This window comes from Dendrobates tinctorius, unplaced genomic scaffold, assembly GCF_039654945.1.
Source record: "Dendrobates tinctorius isolate UK_male_01 unplaced genomic scaffold, ASM3965494v1 ptg000016l, whole genome shotgun sequence".
NCBI lineage: Eukaryota > Metazoa > Chordata > Amphibia > Anura > Dendrobatidae > Dendrobates > Dendrobates tinctorius.
Genome location: NW_027361684.1, coordinates 86,255,852 through 86,278,174, shown reverse-complemented (window position 1 = coordinate 86,278,174; position 22,323 = coordinate 86,255,852). Strand labels below are relative to the sequence as shown.

Genomic DNA, 22,323 nt, shown 5'->3' with positions numbered 1-22,323 from the left:
GCATTTGGGAGAAAGGTTCTCCAGGCGGTAGTCCCACCCTAGGTGAGGTGCTTTGGTACTCTCCATGGTGCTGTCAGGGGGACGTCCTGGAAAATAGATATTAGACCTACTGGTAATGATGTTTCCAGGAGTCCATCCTGACAGCACGGGTAGTTCCCTCCCGGTTATGTTAGGCTTTGTTATGTTATGTCATATGCTGTAATATGATTGTATCATTAAAATTTTACGTGCATTATCCACACCATGGTACTTGGTAAATCACTGAGGGGGACTGGGTGGGATGGAACCTTTTAACCTCTCGTTTGCTTTTTCTGTCCCTGTAAGGAGGAGGAGGACGTCCTCCATGGTGCTGTCAGGATGGGCTCCTGGAAACATCATTACTTGTAGGTCTAATACCTATTTTCCTCCACATTTTTGGTATCGGCGTACTCAGAAGAAATTGCGCAATACATTTTATTGTGCATTTTCTTCTGTTACCCTTGTGAAAATAAAAAAAATTGGGGCTAAAAAAATACATTTTTGTGGGAAAAATTTGATTTTTTTTTTTTAAATTTTCACGGCTCAATGCTTTAAACTTCTGCGAAGCACCTTGGGGTTTATGGTGCTCACCACACATATAGATACGGTCCAAGAGGTGTTTAGTTTCCAAAATGGTGTCACTCGTGGGGGTTGCCACTTTTTAGGCACATCATGGGCTATACAAATGCTACATGGCGTCCGCTAATTATTCCAGCAAATTTTACATTCAAAAAGTCAAATGGTTCTCCTTCACTTCCAAGCTTTGCTGTGTGCTGAAACAGTGATTCCCCAAAGTCTCTGGCTCTATTAAGGAGGGACGAGAAGCACTGTTTCCCGACGGTGCTGATATATCCAGTTTGGCTTGGCTTGAGTGCGCTGGTACGTGGAAACTGTCCTTTGTGTAGATTTCTCAGGAATGGCGTCAGACACTAACAGTGGGCATGCTCACAGACCGCAGCAGCGGGCGGTCTTCCGGAGTAGTCTCTAATAATGGAGCTGGTAAGCTTATCTGCAACTGCAGGCAGGACATAGCTGTCCCGGAAAACAGGGTCAGGCGGTAACTCAATAGCGTCACAGTCAATCTTAGAGTCAGTACGCTGAGGGATGAATGGCGTGGAGATGTCAGCCGGAGCAGTGGAGAGGGAGTCAACCTTCTCCTATCGTTTTCCCGCCAAGTCTGACCCGTTCCTGCGCTCATTCCAGCGCCCCCTGCTGTCCTGTGTGAAGGTCACTCGCCCCCCCCGGGAAAACCTTCCCCATCCACAGTGGTGACAGTCCTGATAGTTCCAGCCTTAAAGGGCACTGGAAACCGCTGACTCGGTCTTCTTACACCAACCCTCTCTTTTCACTCACCATTCCACGGGTGAGGCATCCTGAGCATTGTTAGAGAATTTTTTGACTGTTTTAGCAGTTTGCCGCCAAATAAACTGATCCTGATTGTAACTATTGGGGGGTTGTCCAGCCATTGTGCGTTCGGAGCGACTTAGATTGGAAGGAAAAATGGAGTCTTCCAGCAGAGGCAAAGTTGTAACTGTACCTGCCGTGATGTTTCCTTCCGGCGTCTCAGGGCCCTGATCAACAGACTAATTTCCATATGGCTGTTCGGAACTTTCATCCTCTTCATCCTCCACGGCCACAGGAGGCACTTCTTCAGAAACCTCAGGGGTCTCTTCCCTTTGCATGGGGTTCTCGGAGAGGCATGGCCGGAGCTTCTCAGGGTGCACCAGTTCCCGGAGCCGTGTCTGAACTAGACGATGTAAGGTCTGTAGATGGTGGCGATGTTCTCGGACCCAGGTAGACACCCCCGTCCCTGGGTAGTCCTCTCCTGGATCCAGCTCCAGTTCTGTGACTTTTCCCATTCGGCCTAACAACAAGGAGTAAGGTGTGTAACCAGTGTTTTGATGGACTCAATTGTTGAAGATCCACATGAGTTGAGAGAAATACTCTGGCCACCTAGCCTTCCTATCATCTTCCAAGGTCCTTAACATCTGAATTAGGGTACGGTTAAATCACTCACAGGCCTCGTTTCCCTGTGGAAGGTACGATGTGGTTTGTGACCTGTTGAACTGATAGATCCACTGTAATTCATCCATTATTCTTCCCAAGAAACAAGCTCCCTGATCCGAATGGATCCGCTGTAGGCATACATATACTTGAATTAAATGTTTACAGATGGCGTATGCAGCGGACTCAGTCCTCTGTTCCCGGGTGGGCATCACCACCACAAACTTTGTGAAATGATCTACCATCACTAGACAGTGGTCGTATCCTTGGTGGGCCGGCCTAATGGTCAATTAGTCGATGGTCAACAGTTCCAGGGGGGCTGAGGTTACTATTGTCTGAGTAGGAGCTCTTTGTTCCGGGGACTTGGCCAAATCACAGGCCCGACAGAGTCTACAAGCCTCCTCGACTGCTGCTCTTAGCTGTGGATGGTAAACAAACAGCTGTAGCCACTGGAAAAATTTTTCAAGACTGAAGTGAGCCCCTTTTTCGTGAGCTTCAGTGGCCACCATAGACCGCACCATCTCTGGAATTACTACCTGCAAGGAATCCCCAAGTTCCCTCTGTAGTTGAACCTTCCAATATAAAATCCCATTTCTCATCTGGAGGCGCTCCCACTGCCGGAGCATCTTCAATGCTAGAGTCAGAGCACTCAGCTGTTCCTGACAAGGTAGCTTCTTCAGTGTCACCCATTGTCTGAACAGAGCAAGTTCACGATCTTCCTGCTGCAACCGAACCCACTCATCCCGAGATCTTCCCAACACTCCTTCATAATGGGAGGTCTGTATTTGGTCCAGCGTGGCCGCCACCGTCCCGGCAGTCTTTCGGAACCGGGGAACCTCCTCTTCCTCTAGCATCTCATCTTTACTCTTTCCTGGCGGTGCATGTCTTGCTCTGGAAAGGGCATCAGCGTGGGTGTTCTCCGCCCCCCCCTTTTATAAGCAATTCTGTATTGGAACTTCGCCAGCCGGGCCACCCAGCGTTGATCCAAGGCCCCTATTTTAGCATTCTCCAGATACGCTAACGGGTTGTTATTGGTGCGCACCAGCACCTCTGAGCCAGACAGGTATTCAGCAAATCTGTCCATCACAGTCCACACCAACGCCAGCAACTCCAGTTTGAAGGAACTGTAGTTATCCGTGTTGCGTTCGGAATCGTGAAGGGACCGGCTAGCATAGGCAATCACCCTTTCTTTCTCATCCTGCACCTGTGATAACACAGCCCCAAGTCAGTGCAAGCTGCCGTCAGTGTGGAGAATGAACGGTATAGAGAAGTCCGCATAAGCCAGTACCGGAGCTTCGGTCAGCGCCTTCTTTAAGTCACAAAACTCCTTCTCTTGCCTCTCCTCCCAACAGATGGATCAACCCTTGGCATTTGGGGATACCCCTTTTAGGAGTTTGAATAACGGTTGCACCACCAGGGCAAAATTCTTCACAAAGCAATGGTAGTACCCCGCCAATCCCAGGAACGCCCGGACATCTTTTACGTTCTCCGGGGTCGGCCAATCTCGAATCACCGCAATTTTCTCCTTTGACGGCTTCACCCCTTCGGCAGAAACGACATGACCTAGGTATTCGATCTGGGTCTGGAAAAAGTGACATTTTTGGGGTTTCACTTTTAGCCCATGCTTCTGTAAACGGCTGAACACTTGCTCTAGTCTCCGCAGATGATCTTCAATCAAGGCAGCATATACGATAATGTCATCCAGATAGATGAGCGTGGCCTCAAAGTTCAAATCACCTAGACACTTCTCCATCAGTCGTTGGAACATACCGGGGGCGTTGGCCAGGCCGAAGGGCATCCTGTTGAATTCAAAGAGGCCCATGGGAAGTATAAAGGCCGTTTTTGCACGATCCTTTTCTGACATGGGCACTTGCCAGTAGACACTGACGAGATCCAGCGTCGAGAAGAACTTGGCCTTTCCCAATGCAGAGATTCCTCAATCCGAGGCAGAGGGCTTGAATCCTGTACAGTACAGGCATTAAGCTTGCGGTAGTCTACACAGAACCTCAGTGACCCGTTCTTTTTCTGCACCAGCACAATGGGAGCTGCCCACGGACTCTGGCTCTCTCTAATGACACCCGCCTGTAGCATCTGACCGAGCATTTCTCTCACTTCCTGATATAACTGGGTGGGGAAATCTGCCGGTAATGTTCTCGTATGGGTGCTGTATCTCCCGTTGGTATCTCGTGAGTAATCGCCGTGGTGCAGCCGAAGTCATCCTCATGATGTGCAAAAACGGACTGATATCGCCCCAGTACTTCTACTTGTTGCACCTGAGTGGGCATGAGTTCAGACAAAACAGCGCAAAACAAGGTTTCAGAATGTGCCGACCCTCTTGGATGTATTGAGGTTCGGCTGTCTGAGAAGTAGTGACTTTTACCAAACACGGGTCCTCCATATTCACCGCCAACTGTTCGACCTGGGGCGGTATGACTTCTTCAGGCATGCCCACTACCTGTGCAACTTCAACCCTGCATGGGACGACAATCTCCTGGTCGGTCAAATTCATGCAGCATACGAGCACCATCCCTTCTCGTACAACAGCCAGCGTTCGGGCCACCAAGAGTCCTGCAGGCAGTTGTTCCACCACCGAAGGTTCCAATTGGACTTCCACCCCCTCCAGCGGGGAATGTGCCCGGACAGGTAGGGTTGGTATGGTCTGTCCCGGAGGTAGGATGAGTTGGGTGGAGGCCAGCACAACCACTTTTCCTAATGTTTCCCCTTGACAGGAGACTTCCTGCACCTGAGCTGTACGGATTACCTGTTGGAACACCCGCCTCTGGGGGGTGTGCGGACGCCACTGGTTTAAAGACAAGTGAGATGGCTCGTCACTCAGCAGCTTTCCGAATTCTTTCAAGAATATTCATACCCAGCGTAACGATATGACCGTGGCAAGCCTCTCCCTGGATCAGCACGATACCTCTCCATCCAAGATCCTTCCCGCACAAGGAGACCTGCATCCACACCACCTCTGCGACCGGGATTGGCAGGTGATTTGCCGCCGTCAGCTTTACTACCGGACCACATTCAGGCCTGAGAGTCTCTGGGAAGTGCCGACGGAAATACACTTCCGGCATCGTGGTCACTTGAGACCCGGTATCCACCAAGCAACGCACGGCCCAGCCATCAAACTCAGCCTAGACCAGTGGGCATGTAGACACCAGATTTGTGGGACTTTCACTACTACTTCCGTTCCATTCTGGCTCCGGGCGACGTCCCCCCAGGCTCGGAGCCCTCTAGTTTAATGGGCGGCGTGGCCGGGGGCCAGCCCATCGCAGACAGTCCCTAGCCATATGTCTTTTTTTCTCTGCAGTTATAACAAGCAAAGGACCTCTGCCGATGAATCCTTTGGGCTTCGCCTTGGCTTCCGGCAGTGCACAGGCCGGCCTCAACTTTCTCTTCCACCTGAGCCAGTTCACCTTGAATATGCAGCAGTTCCTTTTTCATCTCTTCTACCCATTGGGGTTCAGCTACCGACTACACTGCTGCTTCACCATTCCGGACCTTCCCTACCGGGATTATCACCCCCTGCTCCTGTTCACGTGAGCGGGCCTCTCTCCCTATGTCAGCAAAAGTGATACGAGGGTCTGCCCGCACCCGCTCTCTCAGGGTCTGCTTGGTCAGGGCGTCCCATAGGCCAGTCACCAACAGGTCACGCAATACGACATCTGTCGGCCCTATCCCCATTCCATCTTTTCTGACTATGGCGGTGTGTAATTCTTGTAGAGCATTCATTTATTGCATAACCGTCTCCCCCTCTCTTTGCATACGGCTAAACAGGTGTGCCCTAAGTTCTCCTACATCAGTGGGGTCCCCTTGAGTCACCTCCAGGATTTGGAGCACTTTAGTAAACGTATCACGGTCTCGGGGGGTAAGCAGCATCACTGAGTCTCGAGCCTCCCCATCCAAAGCCATAATGGCCACCTCGGCTTCGAGTGCGGGAGTCATAGGGTGCACTCTCATCATGCCCCTCATTCGTTCTGTCCAACTCCAGAACATGGTATTAGACCCTGTAAATTTTGGCAAGTTACTCAGCATGGCCCCCAGAGCGATACTGGTTCTGGGTCCAGCTGCCTGTTCTGCCGCCTCCGTGCTATCAGACTGCATACTGCCGACTACGCCATAATGTAAAGGGAAGAGGTTTGTTGGATGCAGTGGAGAGCCGTATACAGAGAAGGGGTAAACAGGATTTACTGAACAAGCAATTTAACAAGAAGTTCTCCACGCAGGGAGACAATATTAGTAACATCAATAACGGGTATCACGCATAAACATAATGCACGGGAGAAAGATATATATATATATATATATATATATAAAAAAACAAGGTAACTTATTGCTTACAGTTCTTGCAGGGGAAAGGCTGGAAAATCTCCCGACTGCGTCGCTAATCGTGAACAAAGTCTCTGGCTCTATTACGGAGGGACAAGAAGCACTGTTTTCCATTGGTGCTGATATATTCGGTTTGGCTTGCTTGAGTGCGCTGGTACATGGAAACTGTCCTTTGTGTAGATTCCTTAGGAAGGGCGTCGGACAAGAACCGTGGGCACAGTCACAGGCCACGGCAGCGGGCGTTCTTCTGGAGTAGTCTCTAGTATCGGAGCGGGTAAGCTTACCTGCACCTGCAGGCAGGACAGAGCTGTCCAGGAAAACAGGGTCAGGCAGTAACTCAATAGTGTTACAGTCAATCTTAGAGCCAGTACGCTGAGGGATTAATGGCGTGGAGTTGTCAGCCGGAGGAGCGGAGAGGGAGTCAACCTTTTCCTGTCGTGTTCCCACCAAATCTGAACCGTTCCCGCGCTCAGTCCTCTTTATATTCCCCACGCCCCCTGCTGTCCAGCGTGAAGAGCCTTCCCCCCCAGGAAACACTTTCCTCGGTAACAGTGGTGGCAGTCCCGATAGTTCCGGCCTTAAATGGCACCGGAAACCGCTGACTGTCTCGGCTCATCATCTTACACAGGCACCTGTCATAGGAGGCTTAATAGGATGGGGGAATGGTGCAAAGGAAGGGGAAGAGTGTCAAAAATAGCCATCAGTTGCATGCTCACAGAAATGGGCAGGCCCCAAGAGTCACGTCATCGGAAGTTGAGAAAACCAGACATCCAGAAGTGACCTAGGAGAGTTGATATCTGGGCAAGGGAACGTCATTTATAATTCATGTAAACTGCAACACTTTACATTATTGATTATCTAAGCAGCAGTTTTTAGTTGAGTGGAGAGCTGCAAAGTGCTGGGGGGCTCAGACACCAAAATGTGTCAGCTGACATTAGTGCGACATTTACAGTATGTGATAGAGGGTTTTCGGTTTAGGTTTTTCGGACAATGTAACCTGCAGAGAGATTATGACGTGTATTGTAACTTTGTAGCCTGAGAAATGTTTTATTTATGATTTGGGTTTTTTTGTGTAGTGGGAATCAAATACAACAATAGTCGAAATAAAGAGTCAGTTACCGGCGGACCAGAACAATGAATGTCCTTTTATTGATTTAATCACGGTTTGCCTGTGTTATGTCTCCCTTAGGGTTTGCCAGTGTGTGTCTCCTTTGTTTGAACTGTGCAACAAACCATTTCTTTGAAAATCACTTGGAGGCGTGTTGTGTCTGAATATCTCCTTAGTACTTAAACACTGTGAACAGTTACCAAGCTGTGATTCTCCAAATCCAACATTGCACCTTCCATACGATACATGGCATTTCAGTCAGCGGGAGCTGTAGAAAAGTGGCAACACTCAGTTCTTTATGTGTATTTACATGGTAGTTTGATGATTTCATAATGTGCTCTAAAGGCAAGTGTGCATATAACTTTATACTCACTAGTAAGTGCAGGTCAGTGGGGTATTTCCATCCCCATTCACATGCAGCAGAAATTAGAATTCCTAAAAAACCTTTTAGATTAATAAATTCCTTGGGAAAATCTGCATATATTAACAATGCGATTTTGCTGTGTTTCCTTTTGTGAACTTTTTTCTGCTCTTTATGAACCGAGCCAAAAAATATTCAGATGGTATAATCTGCTGGGAGTTTCAGATTCTGTAAACCTCTTCTGCTCATTCATCTTCAGAATAATAATGGCATAGAGTTCTCTAGCATTATTATGTGTAATTGCTGTTTCTGCATTTCAGTATTGCAGGTCCAAAGGTGGTGGAGCTTCACGTTCCCTGTTCTAAACTTAACTTTAGTCCAACAATTGCTCCTACTAGCCTAATATCTGGTGTTCAGGCCAGGGTACCAGATAGCAGGCATTAAATGCAAATTATATTTTTTATAACCTCTGCATTGTTCTGTTCCTCTGTTATGCCTGGAAGTTTATTAATTAACTTCCATCTTTTTTGCTATTGTTGATCTCTGTAGCCACTAGTCTCTCGGCAAGCTTTACCTTCCAGCTCCCTTCCTGCATATTTGCTCCCTTACAGTCAATTATATTTCTTCTTGGCTGCTTTCTTAAAGGGAAAGACTTGGTTTTTAAAAAGTTAAAATAAATGCGGCATAACTGCCGAACCTTATAATTCTCACCATTCCTGATCTTCTCCCTGCCAGTATACTGTTTCCAGTGCTGCAGACATCACAGCCCATATCATATATCGCATGTGATGTCTGCCACCAATCACTGGACTCGGCGTTATCCATGTCGACATGTCGTACAGATATGCTAACTGAGAATTGCTCTGTTTTTCTATAGACATATATGTGGAATATGTTGACACCATAGAAATAAAATTATCAAATTATCATTCTGCACGTCACACTCTGACATAGACAACTTATGTCCATTAGTGGATAATCTCAATAAATATACCGATGTTTTTTATGACTGGTGTTATTAGCAAGATAAGGAATAATTTCACTGCTTTTATGTGGGTTTTAGGGTAGAAATCCATTGTATCACAGCGCAAGCTGATATGTTGTGAAGCCAGCATGAAAATGATATTTGAGCACATCCTGAAGAAATAAGATAAGCGGTTCTAGAATTCATCCTTTATAAGTTGCAGGACGAGACTCATTCAGGAATGACTGATATTCACGGTTGTAGTTTGTCATACATTCTGTCTCGCTGAATTTGTGCTTTAATCAGACTTTTCATAAATATTTACAACATAAATTATGTACAGTCATGTATTCTACCTTCCAATACTCATCTATGTTTATCTGTCGAACCACTATTTTTCACACACTATGTGGGGGGTTTGAAATCAAGTTTTAAAATCTACACAAATGTTTTTGTAATCATCGGCTACACACGTCTGTTTCACTGCCTTTATTGTATGGACAGCAATTTCTGGATTAGTTTCTGCTCCTGATCTAAACTCAGCAACCTGATATATGCTATGATGCATTTGAGTTCGTGTTAGACCAGTGCCTGATCCGGAAATCACAGTCTCTATGTAATGTGGCACAGGGTGGTAACGTTGGCAAATTTCTCATGTTTCATGCCCTAGCACGCATCATGAAGATGGGGGTCCGTGCTTAGTGTGTGGACCTCGCCTATGGGGGCACTACGTCCTTGCAGGCCGCATGATACTGATGACTTTGGGTGCCCAGGACCAGATGTTGGGAAGCTCTTTCAGGGTGACCACCAGACAAAAATACAGTCTTTACTGGTGCATAACTTCACAAAAGTTTATTTTACAACACAGAGCATCTTTACACAAGATCTTTCTACTTCTTCCGAGCTTACTTGTTTCTGCCTCAACTTCCTCTATATTCACCACAACCCAGCTCAATACTACAGTCCAGTAAGTGAAAGTACTATACATCAACATGTGGTTTCGCATCCTTCTTTTCCCCCTAGTGGAGTTAGATTACCACTATTACCTTTACTTAGCTTCTTTGCTTGCTGACGCCATGGAACTCCTGCCCTGGGTACTCTTTGTCTCATATTTTCCTGCTCCGTCCTGGCCCGTTACTTCTCTGGGTTGTTCATCACTCTGTCTTTGTCACTCTTCTGCTTCTCCACGCTCATTCTCCACTGCCTTTTCTCCACTCACGTCAGTCCGACCCAATTCATGCAGTTCTGCGGAGTACTCAGACCAAAGGTCTGCTCTAGTTGCAAGTAAGGCCAGCCCTGACTCGCTAATCTTGCTACATAGCCCCTCTCTCTCTGGGCTAGTCCCAACTCTTACATTTATCCATAGCTACTCACTACCTATTGCTGGATAGAAGCCAACTCTATCACATAACAATGTAAAACTTTATAATGCATTACATCACATCAACATATCAAGAAGAGGGAATGTGGGCACAACTTCCATCTTCATACATGTGCACAGACTGTGAAAATCAGATGTCTAGAGCTAGCCTTACTTTGTGTCATGCTAAGGAATACAAGAAGTTATTTATAACAAATGAAAGGATTGTTGCCCGAACTTGTCTTCAATGTAATAAATTTGAAAAAGAAGTATTAAAGGATTGAGCTAGAAAAATCACATGAGACTTCATTCTTTTTGGTAGAAGTACCGTAGATAACAAGTTTCTTAGAGAAAATCAAAAAGTTTTCGCTTCATAAATTCTCATTTCAGTGTGTCTATCAGCAACATTGTAGCATTCCACTTGGACCCCACTATTAGTTTGTGTGTCTCATATGTTCCCTGACTTCCAATATGCAAAAAGGAAACGTGTATGGCAGCATGTTGTGTATGAAGAAAGAGTCACTTTGGAGCATTTGCAGCAGGTGTGTAGATTTACGATTAGAAGAGATAGAAGTTATTCCAAGGCCCTGTTGACAGAAGGGGTGTTGGCAGCAGATTACTCACGATACGCTCCAAGCGTGTGACGTGACAACAGACCTTCTTTATTCAGTAACAATCAGGAACAATATATGATAAGCTTAATAGATCAGGAATAAATCATTTGTGTGTCTCTATCTGTGCAGCATCTACAGCAGGCTGCTTCTCTCATACACAGACATAGGAAATACAGTCACATGCTTTCCCTGTGTGAGCCTCTGGGAGTTTTTTTTTATCTGACTTTATGACCAGCATACAAATCTAGCAACTAAAAACTCATAAACAGGAATGGAGTTGTTGTACCATTCATATTCCAACAAGGGCCCAAAGGATCTTTTTCCACATGAGATAACACCAGTGCCTTGTGTCATTATTATAGATGCAAAAGAGGGGCAGATGTGTCCTTCACATGCCACGTACATTTGTTGCTGAAGGATCTGTTGGCTCAGGCTTTACAAAATGTAGATCTTGCACTTTGGCCACTCCTTTTGTATACTTTACAGCCATTCCTTTGATGAATTAAGTACAAATAGCCAACTTTTGTATCTTTTTACTGCCTGCATGGTGAAAGGTGAAAGTTCATCTGTTGATTACAGTAAAGAGGGAACACTATTTATTTGATTTTTTTTGCTCATAAAAGCAATGTTATATACATGAACATTTGATTGAACTGGACAGCTGCTATAATGAGGAAATGAGTTCAAAGTACTTTGAATACATGGAACTAAATCACAACCCATTTAAAGCAAAGTAAATTATGAAACTATAACACCTTTTTCTTCCTTGCCACCAGCATCCGCAGAACACAGGCATTGTTTGCTGCAGACCCTGTGTTAACGAACTGCTTACAGGATCTTTATTCTTCTGACATTGAAGGGAAACTGGACAAAGTGTTATCATTCACTTTCCTAATGTAGTTAAAGTAACTCCTAAAATTAAAGCTGTCTCAGGCATTAAATATATTGGCCCCAATTCTTCAAGATCAGCATTTTCATGTTGGTCTTGATGAGGGGATGTGTTGGAGTTAGAGGGGCCTGATTCATTAAGAAGCATGCACCTCATAATAAATCCAGCATGTTGTATAAGTGGCATGTGCCTCTGTGCTCCTTGCCCTAAATCTTTTACTCCAGACTGGAGTAAGATGTCTAGCGTAAGCTATGCTTCGGTCCCAACCCAGATCCATCCATTTTGGTGTAGCTGGGTGAAACTAGCATGAAAACACCAAAAGTTGCAAAATTTTTGTGCAACCTCGAGTTGCAGAAAATTTTTTTGAATTATCAAATTTTTTTTACGCCATATTTCTGGTGAAAACATGTTTATTAATTGGAGTCATTGGGTCCCTGTCATATAGTAATCCATGAAGTTTTGCTGGTAGGTGTGCACAAAAAAGGCTTGCCAAAATTCGTGGAGCAGAGTTAATGAGGTATGGAGAGCTGAACAGTTACCAATGGACTCCGCGCCCAACAATAATTCTAAAATTTAGCTCTAGCATGTTTCCAGTTTGTTAAAATGATAGAGACCATTTCAAGGGTACCTGTCACTTCAACAACCATTGTATGAATAAATAATATAAGCAAGTATAAGAAACTTTGTAATATATATTACTAGCTGAAGAGCCCGGCGCTGCCCAGGCATAGTAATTAACTAGGGTTAGTTATAACAAATTATAATGATTATATCTATATACTAGCTGAAGAGCCCGGCACTGCCCGGGCATAGTAACTAACTGTGGTTAGTTATAACAATTTATAATTATCCTCCATCCCATAGTCCCGTGCCCATATACCCATCATACATATCCACCATCCCATAGATAGGCCCGTGCCCATATACCCATCATACATATCCTCCATCCCATAGTCCCATGCCCATATACCCGTCATACATATTCGCCATCCCATAGTGGAGTGCCCATATACCCATCACACATCCTTCATCTCATAGTCCCATGCCCATATACCCATCATACATATCCTACATCCCATAGTCCCGTGCCCATATACCCGTCACACATCCTCCATCCCATAGTCCAGTGCCCATATACCCATCACACATGCTCCATCCCATAGTCCCATGCCCATATACCCGTCATACTTATCCTCCATCCCATAGTCCCGTGCCCATATACAGTGGGGCAAAAAAGTATTTAGTCAGTCAGCAATAGTGCAAGTTCCACCACTTAAAAAGATGAGAGGCGTCTGTAATTTACATCATAGGTAGACCTCAACTATGGGAGACAAACTGAGAAAAAAAAATCCAGAAAATCACATTGTCTGTTTTTTTTCATTTTATTTGCATATTATGGTGGAAAATAAGTATTTGGTCAGAAACAAGCAATCAAGATTTCTGGCTCTCACAGACCTGTAACTTCTTCTTTAAGAGTCTCCTCTTTCCTCCACTCATTACCTGTAGTAATGGCACCTGTTTAAACTTGTTATCAGTATAAAAAGACACCTGTGCACACCCTCAAACAGTCTGACTCCAAACTCCACTATGGTGAAGACCAAAGAGCTGTCAAAGGACACCAGAAACAAAATTGTAGCCCTGCACCAGGCTGGGAAGACTGAATCTGCAATAGCCAACCAGTTTGGAGTGAAGAAATCAACTGTGGGAGCAATAATTAGAAAATGGAAGACATACAAGACCACTGATAATCTCCCTCGATCTGGTGCTCCACGCAAAATCCCACCCCGTGGGGTCAGAATGATGACAAGAACGGTGAGCAAAAATCCCAGAACCACGCGGGGGGACCTAGTGAATGAACTGCAGAGAGCTGGGACCAATGTAACAAGGCCTACCATAAGTAACACACTACGCCACCATGGACTCAGATCCTGCAGTGCCAGACGTGTCCCACTGCTTAAGCCTGTACATGTCCGGGCCCGTCTGAAGTTTGCTAGAGAGCATTTGGATGATCCAGAAGAGTTTTGGGAGAATGTCCTATGGTCTGATGAAACCAAACTGGAACTGTTTGGTAGAAACACAACTTGTCATGTTTGGAGGAAAAAGAATACTGAGTTGCATCCATCAAACACCATACCTACTGTAAAGCATGGTGGTGGAAACATCATGCTTTGGGGCTGTTTCTCTGCAAAGGGGCCAGGACGACTGATCCGGGTACATGAAAGAATGAATGGGGCCATGTATCGTGAGATTTTGAGTGCAAACCTCCTTCCATCAGCAAGGGCATTGAAGATGAAACGTGGCTGGGTCTTTCAACATGACAATGATCCAAAGCACACCGCCAGGGCAACGAAGGAGTGGCTTTGTAAGAAGCATTTCAAGGTCCTGGAGTGGCCTAGCCAGTCTCCAGATCTCAACCCTATAGAAAACCTTTGGAGGGAGTTGAAAGTCCGTGTTGCCAAGCGAAAAGCCAAAAACATCACTGCTCTAGAGGAGATCTGCATGGAGGAATGGGCCAACATACCAACAACAGTGTGTGGCAACCTTGTGAAGACTTACAGAAAACGTTTGACCTCTGTCATTGCCAACAAAGGATATATCACAAAGTATTGAGATGAAATTTTGTTTCTGACCAAATACTTATTTTCCACCATAATATGCAAATAAAATGAAAAAAAAACAGACAATGTGATTTTCTGGATTTTTTTTCTCAGTTTGTCTCCCATAGTTGAGGTCTACCTATGATGTAAATTACAGACGCCTCTCATCTTTTTAAGTGGTGGAACTTGCACTATTGCTGACTGACTAAATACTTTTTTGCCCCACTGTACCCATCATACATATCCGCCATCCCATAGTCCAGTGCCCATATACCCATCACACATCCTCCATCCCATAGTCCCGTGCCCATATACCCATCATACATATCCGCCATCCCATAGGCCCGTGCCCAAATACCCATCACACATCCTCCATCCCATAGTCAACCATTATGACATCATAATGAGCGGTGGGGCTTGATGACATCAGCGTCGCCATGGCAACCATTGTGACATCATAATGAGGGGCGGGGCTTGATACGCACACACTGTTTCCCGGTTATGTAGATAGGGGCATTATGACATCATAATGAGGGGCGGGGCTTGACGCGCACACACTTTTTCCCCAGTATTTAGATAGGGGCAAAATTGTTTGGTCCAGACGTGTGACTGGGCCAAATTTTGTGGCTGTACCTGCGACGGTGCGGATGCGTATCCTGGACATACATACATACATACATACATACATACATACATACATACACACTTTGAGCTTTATATATTAGATAAAGCTGAGTGTAGAGCCCCGCCCACTCCGCATAGCCACATTCACTATAATATCCCACATCTATAATCCACATCATCTCGTCAGCCAGAGCTACCGGACTACTACCCCTAATATCCCACATCCCGTCAAAGCCAGTAAAAGTAGAATAGTGAAATTGCACAGAAACATGGTTCACTTAGATCCCAGGTTTTCTACTGATCAGGCTGATATATCTGCCACCATAAATATCACAGTCATGCTTTTCACCAATGGACAGACACAAACCTTATACATTAGTACAGTAGACAAACCTTCACACACATTTTCATGCACCGTCAACTTATAATTTGTCCGGCTGAGTTGCTCATGGATGTACAGCATCTGTATGCAGTATAGTATCATATTTAATGGGTTGTTATGGAAAAAGCATTACGTGTTATATGGGTATATTCAGGTGAATTATGGGGAAAGTAGCACTTTAAAAAAACTCACAGCATCAGAGCACAGTAACACATCAATAATGCATAAAAGTGTCTATGAGAAAATATTAAATCCACATGACATTAAATATGTGCACTTTCCTACATTCATGTGTGTCACTTAATGATACCACACGGGTGGGGGTTTCATTTCTGTCATGTGCTCACTGCTCCTTTCTGGGGGACAGACAATGGCTGGAGCTTATGTTCCTGGGGATGCCAGATTTCTCCCACCATGTCAGTGTCTGCTGAGGTGTTGTCAAGTGGGAAAACTTGCGCATAGCAACCAATCACAGCTCCGCTACTTTTAACCAGCTCTGGTGAAATAAGAGATGCTTAGTGATTGGTTGCAAGGAAAACTGTTGGTCATGGCAACCAATCACAGCTTAGCTTCTTTTGAACAGCTCTGGTGAAATGAAAGATGCTTCGTGATTGGTTGGTGATACACACACACACACACACACACACACACACACACACACACACACACACACACACACACACACACTGATTTTTATATATAGAGATGAGTGAAAAATGCTTCTTTATCCAATTATCATACACTTCTCCCCATCCCCAACTTCTGAACTCCTCATTCACGTTGAATAAAACATCTCTGATAACATATTTTTAATTTCTCTTCTAAATAGAATTCTACGTTTTAAAATGCATGCCTTAGAATCTGAATGAGATGCAAATGTTTGTATTAATGTCTAATATAACACCTTTTTCTCCTCCACAGAAAATGATTCTCAGTTTGGCCATTGCTGCTTTCTTTGACAGCATCGCTTATGTGATGGTAAGAGTCACTTGTTTTACATGAGAGTTTATACAGTGAATTCATTAACAAGTCACCGCCATTAGTTCTGTATTACAAATCAATTTTCAGTGACCATTAAACCTGACAAAATAGACTTCTTACATCAGGAGTCATTTTCTCTCAGCATCCCCGTAATTCATCAGTGAGTGCAGTTTTATTGTCTTCGGACTGTCTTATGGTAGAGGGCCAAGGACAGCGCAAGAGAAGGGATGTTTAGTGTCTTTAGGTTTCTATGGTCTTTTAAGGAATATTATTTATATTCTTTTTCCCAGAGTGAAGTCTTACCAGATGGCGTCCTTTGTAATTTTCAAGCTTGGTGGCTAACGTATTTTGGTAAGATCTTTTTTGTTTTTGTTTTGTTTTTATAACGGTATTTAGAAAATATTAAAACATATAAAAGGAATTATTTTGTCTGTAATCGAAAAATGTGATTTTAGTGTGCACCTAAAAGAGGTTGCACAGTACCTGGATAACACCTTTTTAAATAATGTAGTCCCAGTTTTAAAATAAAAACACCTTATACTTCCCTGCGGTTCCAGCTGATGCACTCTCACTTCTCCCGTTTGTTCAGATGAACCTCGGACTAGTTTGTATACTTGCCCACAGTGCCAGCATCATTGCACCGATGTTGGCGTTTGCTCTATCGGGGCTTGAGTGACATTTGTTATACCATGTCAGCCCAAGAGCCAATCAGCATTCGCCATCAGGTAGCTTCACTCTCACTAATTTAATTAGTTTAATTAGTGAGAGTGCTGCTGCCTGATGGTGGATGCTGATTTGCTCTAGGGCTGACGTGTTATAACAATGTTATGGAATCTCCAGTAGACCCAACGTCAACATCAGTGGAATGGTGCTGGCACTGTAGTTGAGTACAAGGGGGACTACCTTATTTTTTAAGGGGTTGTCCAGGTAGTGAACAACTTCTTTGGAGGCTTGATAAATGTAAGAAAACAAAACTACTGTAAACTACACCAGTAGCAAGTTGGCAGCATGCAAACTTGAGCTATCGCTGATTTCACACATATTGTAACAGGGACTGTGCTCAGATCGGAAAATCAAGCCCAACTGCCTGGTCACCCGACGTGAGCTACAGTAGTGTTCAAAATAGCAGTCCAATATGACTAACCAGCTTAATCACTGTTTCTCTAGTCACCTTCCACAACAGCAGTTATCGGAGGATGTCTCCCCTCCCTAATAGGGGACAGAAAATGCACAAGAGATTAAATAACCCTCCCCTTCCTATTACCTCCAGTGTTTTTCCTGTCCCCTATGGGGGCATGAGAGGTCCGATGCTGCTGCCGTGGCGGCGACCGGAGCACCTCATCTCTTACCTGGAGCCGGGCGGCAGGTGGTCGGGGACTCCGTTTCCTCCCTCCTCGGTTCTGGCCACTCCCATCTCCGCCTGCAGGCGCGACTCGGGACCCCTCTCCCGCCTTTCCTGCACCCCCTCTGCGGGGTAAAGCATGGCGGTGACGTGTAGCCGGGGTCCTCACGGAGCTCCCCGGCGTCCTTCCCACGACGTCGGCGCATCCGAGCACATTTCCCGTTTCGGCAGCCACCAGGGAACACGGGCGGCGTCTCTGGGAGGCGAGAGAACTCGCACCCAGCACTCTGCCCGCTCACCCGCCCGATGCTGTCCACCCTCCCACCCGCCTGAGTCACTCGCCGCCTGACGTGTCACTCGCCACCCGTTCACCCGCCCAGGGATGGGCACTGGGGGGTCTAAGGTGATGCAGGGGCTGCACCGGGCGGTGGCCAGGGGTTCGAGGGGAGGGGGCGGAGTGGCGTCCCCAGGCTGTGGACAGCTGAGAAGTGGATGTGAGGAGGGGTGATCATGATTACCCCCAGCTGTGGACCAGGGGAGGAGGAGCACGAAAGACGCTGTGGAGCCTTGGCTATTTAAGACCCTGGCAGAGGGCGTCCAGGTAAGGCCATTTCTGCACTGGTGACTGTGACAGACTGACCATGGACGGTGAGAAGCCCTCTCATTCTGCTTCTGCGGAGCCCAGCGTGCTCCCTCCTACTGTAAGTAGCAGGACCGGTCCCCCTTTATTCTGTCCAAATGGCGAGGTGACTTAGTATGCCTTCTCTCTCTATTCTAGGGAGACAAGACCCCTGACCCCATAAAGAAACCAAGCCGCAAGTGCGTGTGCGGTACCAAACTCTCCTCAACATGCAGGAAAAAACTATGTCAGCCCTGCACAGATGAAGTAATCCGCGCAGAATAACCCTCCCTTCTGGACAGTATAAAATCCCTCATCAAGCAAGAAATGCAATCTTCTAGGACGACGAGTGCCCAAACCCCGACACCACAACCCCCTCCAGCTAAGAAAAGGAAAGCGCCCCCAGCGGAGTCGGACTCAGATTCGGGCGAAATTGATGCCTCTGAGTCAGAGGATGTATGGGAAAACGAAAGTTCCACCTCTACCCCCAGACCCGATAACAAAAAATATTACTTTGCATCGGAAGACATGGGGGACTTAGTTAGCATGGTAAGGGGCACCATGGGATTAGAGGAGACAGAGATGGAATACTCAGTTCAGGATGAAATGTTTGGGGAATTGAAACTCAAAGACCAAAAAGGATTCCCCATCCATGAGAACATCCAAAATTTAGTTCTGCGAGAATGTGCCTTTCCTGAAAAATGGCTCACTACCCCATCAGACATGAGGAACAGATTTTCTTTGGAGGGGGATTGCTCACTATGGGAGATCACCAAAATAGACGTGCAGGTATCCAGAGTGACGAAAAGGACGGCTCTTCCCTTCGAAGACTCATCTCAACTCAAGGGTCCTATGGATCATAAAACAGAAAGCCTACTTAGAAAATCATGGGATGCCTCCACAACCCTGCTCAAGGCTAATATAGCCTCTGTGTGTGGCGAGGTCCTTATTTCGCTGGCTGCGTACACTGGAGGACCACCTCTCTCAAGGAACCTCCAGGGAAGAGATCCTCGATTCCCTGCCACTACTGCAAAAAGCAACAGGGTACCTAGCCGATGCCTCTGTGGAGTCCATTCGGGTAGCGGCAAAATCGGCAGTCCTCTCCAACTCAGCAAGAAGGACGCTGTGGCTGAAATCGTGGGGAGGAGATATCACGTCAAAGTCAAAACTCTGTGCGATTCCCTTCCACGGGAAGTACGTATTTGGCCCAGCCCTGGATGATATCGTGGAGAAGGCCACGGATAAAAAGAAGTCGCTACCAGAGCAGCGGAAACCTAGGAGACGGTTTTTTCGTTCCCCCCCCCGTGACCAACCTTCCCAGAGAGAATTCAAAGGGAAAGGTAAAATGGGCAGGTGGAGCTATCCGAAGGGAGGAAGAGGCAGAAATATTCTGGCCTCCCAGTCCCAGCAACAACAAAACCCCACAGAGAAGCAATGACGGTATTCCGGTTGGGGGCCGACTCTCGAATTTCATAGAGCAATGGCAGTCCATAACATCAAACCAGTGGGTTCTCCGCACTATTCGCGATGGACTGAGATTGAAATTTGAGAGTCCTCCCCCTCAATGCCTGAGAATAACCTCTCTGCAAGCGCACCTCCAAAGATCCTTGCTGTCAGATATAAAAACACAATCTCCCCGGTTCCACAGCGAGAAATAGGCAAGGGCCACTACTCTCGCCTCTACGTGGTGGTAAAACCCTCAGGGAAACACAGGGTCATTATAAACTTGAAACCGTTGAACCAGGTGGTAAAATACAGGCGATTCAAGATGGTGTCGGTCAAGACTGCAATCTGTCAGAGACACCGCACTGAACTTGCTCACTGAGCCAGTGCGCGTGTCCTGAGTAAAGCGAAAGTGTGCTCAAAGCTACCTGTGGAGCGGGCAGCAACCGAATAGATGCGTACTTCAGAGCCGCAGGACCTGAAGTGACTGCTAGAGGCGTGGCCTAAACTCCACAGAGCTAGGAGCTGCAAGACAATTCCTAGCAGAGTAACTGCGAGACAAAGTTACCAAGGGGCATAGACAGGGAGAATAGTCAGGACGTAGCCAATGAGTCACACACAGAGATAGCTGCAAGGTACCAGAGGGGCGAGCAGAGAGTAGTCAGGTCACAGGCAATTAGTCATACACAGATAGCTGCAAGGTACAAGAGGGGCGAGCAGAGAGTAGTCAGGTCACAGGCAATGAGTCATACACAGATAATAACGCAGTACAAAATCAACAGGCAAACTCACAACGGGAAACAGAATCGGGTCAGAACCATATAAACAAGCTATAGCAACAAACAGGCACACGGGGGTCAGCACACTAGGCCAAAGGCAAAAGTATAACTGGCAGGGATTGAAGCTACCCAGAGGTTTATGAAGCTCTCCCAGAACCAGAAAGAGGCCACAATCATTAACCCCAAGTGTGCAGGTCAAAACCTGCACAGAGCTCCAGACATTAACCCCCGGTGTGCAGCTCAAAAACCTGCACTGGGATCATGACAGTACCCCCTCTCAACGGGGGGCCTCTGGACCCCCAGGCTTCCCCGGGTACTTGGCATGGAACGCCTGAACCAGGCGATCTGCATGTACCGAACGAGCAGGGACCCATGAGCGCTCTTCTGGTCCATATCCCAGTGGACCAGGTACTGCAAAGAGCGGCGCACCCGCCGAGAGTCCACAATATGTCAGACCTCATACTCCAATTGAACCTCCACCAGCACTGGAGGAACAACAGTCTCAGAGTTCTCTTTGACAGATCCTGCTGGTTTCAACAGAGACTTATGGAACACATTAGATATTTTTAAGGAGGCGGGGAGACGCAACCTATATGCCACAGGGTTGACTCTCCATTATCTCATACGGACCAATGAACTTTGGTCCCAACTTAACTGATGGTACCTTTAAGTTGATGTTACGCGTGGAGAGCCAAACCTTCTCTCCCACCTGAAACATGTCTCCCGAGGCTCTCTTTTTGTCCGCAAAATATTTGTATCTCCCCTGGGCCCGAGAGATATTACGCCGGACTTCAGCCCAGAGGTTTTCTAACCGTTGAACGGACCCCTCTGCTCCTGGACAACCAGAATCCACCCGAGAAAACTCCCCAAAATGCGGATTAAAGCCGTAGTTAATCAGGAATGGGGACATGTTGGTGGACTGACTCACCCGGTTGTTAAAAGCGAATTCCGCCAACGGTAACGCATCGCACCAATCCTCCTGTCTGGCGGAGGTCAGACACCTGAGAATTTGTTCCAGGGATTGATTGGTGCGTTCCGTCTGACCATTGCTCTCCGGGTGATATGCCGACGAGAAGGAGAGTGAGATGCCCAATTTCATACTGAACGCCCTCCAAAATTTGGCCACAAACTGCACACCTCTGTCAGACACAACATTCAGGGGTACCCCATGCAATCGGACCACATGCTGCACAAACAACCTTGACAATGTTTCTGCTGAAGGTAATGCTGCCAAGGGAATGAAATGGGCCTGTTTAGAAAACCTGTCCACCACCACCCAGATCACGGTATTGCCCCTGGAAGGTGGAAGACCGGTAATAAAATCCATGGAAAGATGAGTCCATGGCCTATCAGGAACCGGTAAAGGTATGAGTTCCCCAGCCGGTCGGTTATGCAAGCTTTTGGAACGGGCACACATGCCACAAGCAGAAACAAATTCCTTGACATCGGACCTTAATGAAGGCCACCAAAAACCCCTGGTTACTGCCTCTCTAGTGGCCGTGATACCTGGATGAGCACTCAGCCTAGAATCATGAAACTCCTGCAGAAGTCTAGGCCGCAATGAATCTGGAACAAACAGTTTATCGCTTGGCCTGGTTGCCGGAGCTAGGGCCTGAGCCCTTAGGAGTTCTTGTTCCAACTCAGTTGAGACCCCCGCCACTACCACCCCTGGGGGAAGAATGGAGGACGGCGGCTCAGGGGGAGACACTGGATCAAAACTTCTGGACAGGGCATCCGCTTTAACATTTTTGGATCCCGGTCGAAAAGTAATTGAGAACTGAAATCGTGAAAAAAAAAAAAAGTGACCAACGGGCCTGTCTAGGGGTAAGCCTCTTAGCAGATTCAAGGTATGCCAAATTTTTGTGATCCGTGACAACCGTGATAGGGTGAACCGCCCCTTCCAAAA

The 22,323-nt window shown here is 46.5% G+C and overlaps 1 protein-coding gene across 4 annotated transcripts in view; it reads left to right on the top strand.

The window, feature by feature from the left end:
* Nucleotides 1–22,323, top strand: part of LOC141080642 (uncharacterized) — an 869,999-nt gene that overhangs the window by 140,923 nt on the left and 706,753 nt on the right. For all 4 annotated transcript variants that reach the window (XM_073566017.1, XM_073566013.1, XM_073566014.1 and 1 more), the window contains exons 4-5: nt 16,175–16,231; nt 16,525–16,585. In XM_073566017.1, the coding sequence (XP_073422118.1) occupies nt 16,175–16,231; nt 16,525–16,585 (118 nt within the window). The remainder of the gene's footprint in view (nt 1–16,174; nt 16,232–16,524; nt 16,586–22,323) is intronic.